The sequence below is a fragment of the Seriola aureovittata genome, chromosome 4 (assembly GCF_021018895.1).
Source record: "Seriola aureovittata isolate HTS-2021-v1 ecotype China chromosome 4, ASM2101889v1, whole genome shotgun sequence".
Classification (NCBI taxonomy): Eukaryota; Metazoa; Chordata; class Actinopteri; order Carangiformes; family Carangidae; genus Seriola; species Seriola aureovittata.
The window spans coordinates 26,863,801-26,871,815 of record NC_079367.1 but is presented as its reverse complement, the minus strand read 5'-3'; the positions used below and the strand labels follow the sequence as shown (position 1 = coordinate 26,871,815).

Sequence of the window (8,015 nt, the reverse complement as noted above, 5' to 3'; positions counted from 1 at the left end):
CGGAGAGCAGCAGCACACGCAAACACACAACACACAACACACACACACACACACACACACACAACACACAAACACACACACACACACACACACACACACACACACACACACACACACACACACACACACACACACACACACACACTGATCTTTCTATAGCTGTGAGGACACTTGACATAATTTCCTTTTATCCCAACCTTAACCATCACAAAAAGCCTAATTCTAAACCTTAAAGCCAAGTGTTAACCATAAAACAGCCCTTTAAAGTTGTGATCGGCCAAAATGTGTTCACTTTCCCAAAACGTCCACACAACATTAGAAAGATATGTACACACACACACACACACACAGAAGATATTTTGATTTCTATATAAAAATGGATGCAACAGATTTGTGTGAATTAATCAAAGAGAAAATCCATCGAGTGGTTCGATGTTGTAAGAGAAAAAAAGAGTGGATGAGGCCTGTTTTCAGCCTGAGGGCCTCACTCATTAAAATCAATGCCAGGTGCAGATTCTTGTGCTTATGACGTAAGCCAAACATGTTGTTTATGGAAAACTGATCTTGATGCTAAAATCAGCAGGATAAAATGAATTCTACCAACGTTGTTACCAAATATATTAAAACTTAAATCTCAGTTACCCAAAGTAGGAACTTAAGGGAATATTTTTTTTGCAGTTTTATCATTTTTTTTAAACATTAAAAAAGAAAAATTAAACAATATTTTAATGAATGAGGCCCCTGGGAACCACAGTCTACCATCTCTTTCTGACCACTGATCCAAGAACTGTGCATCTGTCTTTATTATCTTTATGAATAAGACAAGTGGCTGCAGCGACCGCGCCATCCAGTAGTCTTTATGTCACAGATTTAAGACCTTGTTGATCATCTGTCCTGCAGAAATCTTCATGAGAAAATCTTTGATCCTTAATAAATCCTACATAAACAAAGGGAAGTTTCTCCGTTTGCTCTTTCCAATATTAAACTCGAGAACATTTCAAGCTAATTTCAGGGTTTTGATCTTTCCTTTAATCTGGATTTCAAGCCTTTGGATGCGTTTCTATTAATTTCTGATCAACAATTAAAAATTTCAGCTTTCCTCTTGTTTTGATGTTCACTTCGGTCGCCCCTGTACTCCTCTCATCTTAAATCATCATCTTTCCATCTTCCTAAAATCAGCACAGCAGCTGTTCAGCAGTGTCGATTCATCCGTGATGGGTTTGGATGAATGTGGTATCAGTGTTGTTTGGTATCAAAGTAAAATCAGCTTCAATTCCATGTTTTGTCATGGGCAGACCTCGAGACAGATGGGACAAAGTGGAGAACGGTTAGCAAAAAAGTTTCTCTAAGTTTGTATGTCTGTAAAACATTTTGGCATAATTTCATTTTCTTTCGATTTCCGAGGAGTAATAAGACCTAGTGTAGGATGTCTCAACTTACAGACAGACAGATAGATACAGTAGATAGGACAGACAGACGAGAAGTACATACAGATAGAGCTCATCTCATAGAAAAAACAAACAGTATGTGGAACAGTATGAGCTACGTTTTATCGCACTACCAGCAATCAGTAACAGCCTTCAAGTTAACGTGATACGTGTCCCGTCTCTCTCTCGCGTTAACGCTGCCCGGGGTTCAGCAGCACAAAACTCCACCCTTGGCAGTTTTCTGAAACAGCCACCAGGGGGCGTCAGTGACTCTGTGTGTTCTCACAGAGACACAGAGGAGAGAGAGACAGAGAGAGAGGGAGAAATATGTCTCCTGCTCCAAATTTCGTCCTGTCCGTCCTATGAGTGAGCCTGGGTCAATCCTTCTGTCCTGTGTGTCACTTTCCATCCAAACACAACCTCTTAGTTGAAAGTGTTGGAGGTGGAGAGAAGGAGGGAGGCGTTCACTACCAGTCTACAGCCCCGCCTCCCACCCGGAGTTCATACTCTTCGATCCCGACCGATCTGTCGACCAGCTCACTTTTTCTTACCGGACTTTTCTGAGCGCTTCGTGTCCGACTTCCCACCCCGATCCGACCTCTCCGACCGTTCGCCTCTCTCCCTCTCCTTCTCCTTCTCCCTCTCTTTCTCCCTTTCTTTGTCTGCCCTCTCGATTCGCTCGGCCCGGTCTGAGCGCTCGCCGCCTCGCTCTGACCTGTTGTCCGCCTTGCTGCCGTCGCGGCGCGTACCCTCGTCGGTGGATGAGGTAGTTGGTTGGGGCTGACCCCATTTGGCAATCTCCTCGTGCTCTGTAATACTGGCGGTAATGTTGTTCACCCACGCTTTGAGGTCCTCCTAGAGGGAGAGAGTGGGAGGCGAGGGATCACAGATGTCAGCTGATTAGTTATTTATTATTTATATGTTAGTGTCTGAGTGATCATTGAAATAAATCCAATGTTACAACTCCTTCAATTGTTCTGAGATGTGAACAGAAACACAGAAACGTCTCACCTCATCTTTAGCATGAAACAAAAACTCGCTGCCGTCCTTCGTTCTGCAACAAGAGGAGAGGAATCAAACTTTCAAACAGTGTAGTGCCAAATATAGTATGAATATTTGTTTTTAGGAAAGACCTGGCTCCAATAGTGTTTGCAATTACTGTAATTAAATCAAGTTGGACAACTTAAAAGACACACATTTAAAAAAAGAATGGTCAAAACGGAAGCAACAGAGGCCGTGATATCCTGACTTTGAGCTAAGCTCCCTAAACACTTGACCCTAAATTTCCCTTGATGCAACTCAGTAACACCTTTCATTAGAGTGCCACAGCTCATCTTGACACGCGCTATTGTTTCACCTGTCAACCTAGTGTAAGCAGCGGTGGTGGGCGGGGCACAAGGCCTGATCCAGAATTTCTTAATGAGGAGGTAGGAGTAGATTTCATTCCAGCTCCAGTTTTACTTTTTATTTCACTTTTTATGTGGGAAAACCACGTTGAACAAGATATTAATCATAGCAGAGGATTTTTACATACTTAAAAACATGTCTGAAGAGAAACTTTACGACAAGTTGGTTTTGGTGGACCATGTAAATTCATGAGTCAAAGATCCCCAGAGTTGAACAAAACATGAACGCACCACACGAGCAGATCCACTGATCAAGTAGATTCGATTCAGACTGAATTTGGTCCCAAATTGTGCTTTTATACTGTTCATGTGACGAAATCCTAAAAAGTGAAAACTAATTCCAAGAGAAGTTGTGTTCCAACGTAAATCTGGGCCAATGTTGTCTTTTGTTTACAAATTGTGTCACAACCAATCACCTTTTGCTTAGTTGACATGGAGTATTGGTTTTGACAGCGCTGTTATTTATTTATGAGGTGCTGTATGTAAGTGTTTTGATTTGAAAGTTCAGTCTCTGCCCTGACTCCTGCTTCATGTTTCCCTGGCTGCAGCAGGTCTCTCATACAGCGGATGGATTGTAACTACACTGTCTTGGACTGCAAACTGGTAACAGTGGTTCTTGCTCTGCTCAGGAGATGAGCTGCTACATGGGGCGCTATGCCAAGCTTGCCCAACCTGTAGAGCAGATCAAGGACTGCCATTGCCATCTGCAGTTAGCGTGCTAGCTGTTTAGCAGTTAACAATTGGCTGGTTAGTAGTGATTGAACTTAAATATCTAAATATAGCACATTTTAATGGCACGATCTGTAATGATTTGTCTTAAAAGTAGCTCATCTGCCAGCGCAAGATCGTGCACGTTATAAGATCGTCCGATTGTCCACCCTTTATCCCAAACTACTGCCCCCCGTTTAGGAGGAAGGCGAAACAACATCCACTCTAAAAGAGCCAGACATTTAACAGTCCTGCACAAAACACACATTTGTGCCTGTGTTTAAAAAGTACAGAAACAAAACTGTAAACATAAGAATGAAAACAGCTGCTTACTTGAGCGTGAAGACATTCTTCTTCTTCTTGTAGCCGTTGGTGACGTCGCAGTGGCAGTGGGAGAGGTTGAGCAGCGGCTCGTTGTTGTAGGGCGTGGTGGTGTTCTTGGCGTCCTTGTAGAAACCCATCTCCCCTTTGTTTAGCACGCAGTACAGGTTGACCCATGACCTGCTGTGGTGTGGGAAGGCCGGGAGGGCGAGGGGAGTGAGAGTGGAGGAGGAGGGGAAGGTGGAGGGGAGAGTACGGGGAAGGTGGGGAGGTGGTGTGGTTGGGGGGAGATGCGAGGAGTCAGGTAGAGTTGCAGAGTCGCTCTTGCTAAGCTAACACCTCACTCACCTGACCAGAGCAGACAGGTAGGTAGGCGGGATGAACCGGCGCCAAGAAGGGAGGTGGAAACACACTGCTGAACAAACACAGACGAACGCACAAACAGACGGACGGACGGAGGAGGAGGGAGATGGACGGGTGGGGAGGGAGGCTATGTACACTTTGTGTGTCTGTGTGTGGGGCTCATATATGACTTACCTTGGAGGAGACGAGAGGAGCAGCCAGCAGCACCGAGGAGGAGAGGAGAAACAAGAAAGAGGAGTTTGGTTAAATGGCATTTTGGCAACAACACAGTTTAAAGTCTGGTCATGCATCTTTTCCCTCTGAGTGTGTTTACATGCACACAGCATTCCAGTCAACTACTGACACCCAAGTATAGGTATTATTCAGAGCAAGCTGTCTGTGTGCAGCTTTATATCCCAATTTCAAATACCTCTGTGTAATGGAAACACAACTTACACAACGGTGCATGTGATCTGCCCTGGTTGAATTTAACAGAAGATAAGGGAAATTAGGTCTCAGAAAACTATCATAATAAGAGAGTGAAGTTTTTTGGGAAAGTGTCTTTTTTGACGATCCTACTAAGAGGCAACAGTGTCAGAAATTTTCCTTTACTGCACAGCCTTTTCTGTAACTTCCAACAATAGGCTGACCAATGGATTTTTGAGCCTGATATCCATATATGGGAGGTTGAAAAAATCTGACCACGATATTTTGGCCAATAGTAATTTTTCAAATATAAACACATAAGATAAGCAACAATCTTGATACAGATCCATTATATTTGTTTTTTCAAAGAATGGGGTATTTTAGAGTTGAAACAACTTCTCAGTGCTCTCTGGTGAACAACCTTTATAAAGGTGACATGATTCTAAACTACCTCAAACCTAGATTGGCATTTCTGTTCTGTTATTTCTTGTTACTTATTGAAACATATACACACTTATACTGATGAATCTGCAATAAGCCAAGTCTGGTTTATAACTCTAGCTCTACTTCTGACCTCTGCTTAATGGTAGAAAGGTCTGGAAGGAGCTAGAAAGAGGACTTAAAGTTACATTTTTGTCAACCATTATTTTCATTAGAATTCAACAAGAACATGTCCCATCCGTCTTGGCCACAGAGACGTTGTCAAGAGGCCGATTAATACTGTGTGATTTTGGGCTGCCCCAGATGGAAGTTAACAGTTGTGAGAGAAATGTGTCTGGATGTCAAAAATGGTGGTCCTTGATTGTACTGTGACCAAAGACAAAAAATTCTGACGTTGTCAGAAGTTTTCACAAAGTGACTGCTGCTCTGACGCACGTCTACAAACAAAAAGTACAACATGAAATGACACAGAATTCACTAGGAAGCTGCCACTGCTAAAAAAAAATTAATTTATCTTAAATTCCTTTTGCAGAATTGAACTTCCATGTTGTGCTCATTTCCCCGGTAACGGCCGGGTTCACAGGTTCACACTCTTGCCCTCCTCTTTTTCTGAGTCTTCTGATGCATAGCAGTGGTTCTATGGGCAAAAGTTATATAGTTTAGCTACTACCCAAAACATGAAAATACCAGTTAATGACATGTCTCTGACCTTACGTCATAGCACTATGATTCACCGAGCATTTATCACACCACTGATATCTACAAAATAGATATCGTCAAAGGTGTAGAGGTAGAGACATTTTGTGTTGGACAGCCAAAATACACAGTTTTTTATATGCACTTGCTCTATTTTATTGAATATGTATTTGCTGAAATCAGACTTGTATCGTGTTTTATTTTTTTCTGATATTATGATATATGATTTGAGCTGATGTTAGTTTTGTCCAATAAAGATGTTTTCAGTTCTGTGACTTTTAAAACATTTAAGCTATAAATACATACACACCGCTTCAGACTCTACACAGTTCATCATCAACTCTCCTGCTACTACTGCCGAGCTGCAGCTACTTAAATCTGCGTCGAGTACACCCCATGCCCCTGTTTATTCATTATAATATCTAACACTCTGCAGGAAACACACACACCTGGCAATGCTGCAGGCGGAGTGAAAATGGCCAGATTGTTTGAGATTGTTAAAAACTGGTAGGGACATATCCCTACTGTTCATACCCAAATCTATGCCCATGGATATCATACGCCTGACACAGACTACAACCAAGAGTTTATGAGACCCATCTCACACAGTGTGACAGAGTTTGTGACTGCACAGAGTACAGACACCACACGTTTCATAGGAGCAGTTGTTCTATTCTAACAAAAACCTTTATCTTTGTTAAAATGAAGTGTCAAGATTTTACAATCCTTCACAGTAGTATATTTTTCATTATCTTAGAATATGGACAGAAAACCTTGAGAAGATGTTTCAGCTCTTCTGACAAACTGATGAAAGAATCCTTTAATTAGAAACTGACCAATGACAGCTCAAAGCCAAAAGTGATGTGAACTTTTGTACCAAACAAAATCAGTTGGTCATTGGAGTCAACTAAAGTTGATAAAGAATAGGCACCGTTCACACGCACCATATATTTTCATAGGGAAAACTTGGATATCCTGAATAATACCAGAATATTAATGTGCACATAAACATACCCAGTGTCTCGTCATGTAGCTATGTAACAGAGACAGGTTGAATCTCAATCTTTCCTCACAGACTAACCTCTCTTCCCCAGTATTGACTGGAGGAAAAGGTCTATCCTGCAGATCTTCTCCTCCAATCAAACTCAAATCAAAAAGAGAGCATACAATAAGTCTAAGGAGGAGCTGTTTGGAGATTCACACTTGTGCAGATTTAAGCCATTCAGGATTATGCTTTACCTTGCTATGTACATAACAGGGCATGTACATACGAGACATTCATCCATTGCCTTGAGTGGACGCGTGCGTGGGACTCATCCTTAGCTGGGAGGGGATGAGCTTATAGCTGTGTGTGGTCAGCTCAGCCAATAAGGGACAGTGCAGAGAGACGTTTCCGTCTGTGTCTCTCCGGAGGAAGCAGGCCAGTCATCTGTAGAGGTCAGGTAGTGTGTGTGTACAGGTGTGTACGTGTGTGCGCAGGGGCTAAGCGACAGGTCACAAAGCAGTGTGCGCCATCACTAGCTTTAACCATCAACCTTCACTCCCACAGCATCCAACCACTTCTGCTGTGTTTTACTCTGGGCTCGTGTTAGATCAGGAGGCATCGTCAGCATCATGCATGAAGTTTTCACATGCGGTGAGCTGCTGTTTGAATTCATGTAACTGTTGTCTTCAAATACTGATGCTGATGATCAGAGATGACATACTGTACATCAAATATTCAGAAGCTGCAGCCTGATATGAGAATAACATAGTCTCCTGGTGCCATTATCAATGGGATAGTCTAATATTTCATTTTCTGCACGCTCATGTGTCTTCATTATATAACTGCTTAAATGTGGACAACACTACAAACTTAGAAACTTGCAGTGCTGCTGCATAAATTAACACTGTAGAAAGTCAGTTAGGTAGGTAATGTAGTGAGGCAGAAATATGATCATGATGGATTAAGATGGATCTATTATTTTTCAATACAAATCATCAACTGTAATCTACCACTATCAACTGTCAGGCACTGCACCTTCACTGACAGTGCTGAGAGCAGGCAACAAGCATCACAATAAATAGTGATATATCATTCATTCACAACTAAACCTTTCCACCAGATACCGGTCTTAATTATGCGACTTGTATATTTCTGTCAATTACAGGAAACAGTCAAATAATTGCTAGTTTGTCAATGTTCAGATTCTTTGGAAGCAGATAGAAAACCGACAAAATGCCTTTTAATTCCACTGTAGAATAAATG

At 42.0% G+C, this 8,015-nt stretch overlaps 1 protein-coding gene across 5 annotated transcripts in view; it reads right to left on the bottom strand.

Annotated features, from left to right (window-relative positions):
* Nucleotides 1-303: 303 nt before the first annotated feature.
* The window catches only part of LOC130167532 (spectrin beta chain, non-erythrocytic 4-like), an 87,575-nt gene continuing 79,863 nt past the window's right edge, over nucleotides 304-8,015 (bottom strand). For 2 of the 5 annotated variants that reach the window (XM_056373812.1, XM_056373815.1), the window contains 3 exons: nucleotides 3,875-4,042; nucleotides 2,439-2,481; nucleotides 304-2,282 (listed from right to left, as the gene is read on the bottom strand). In XM_056373812.1, coding sequence (XP_056229787.1) covers nucleotides 1,965-2,282; nucleotides 2,439-2,481; nucleotides 3,875-4,042 — 529 coding nt within the window. In that variant the 3' untranslated portion in view covers nucleotides 304-1,964. The other 3 variants (XR_008827301.1, XR_008827302.1, XM_056373813.1) reach the window with 3 other exon arrangements.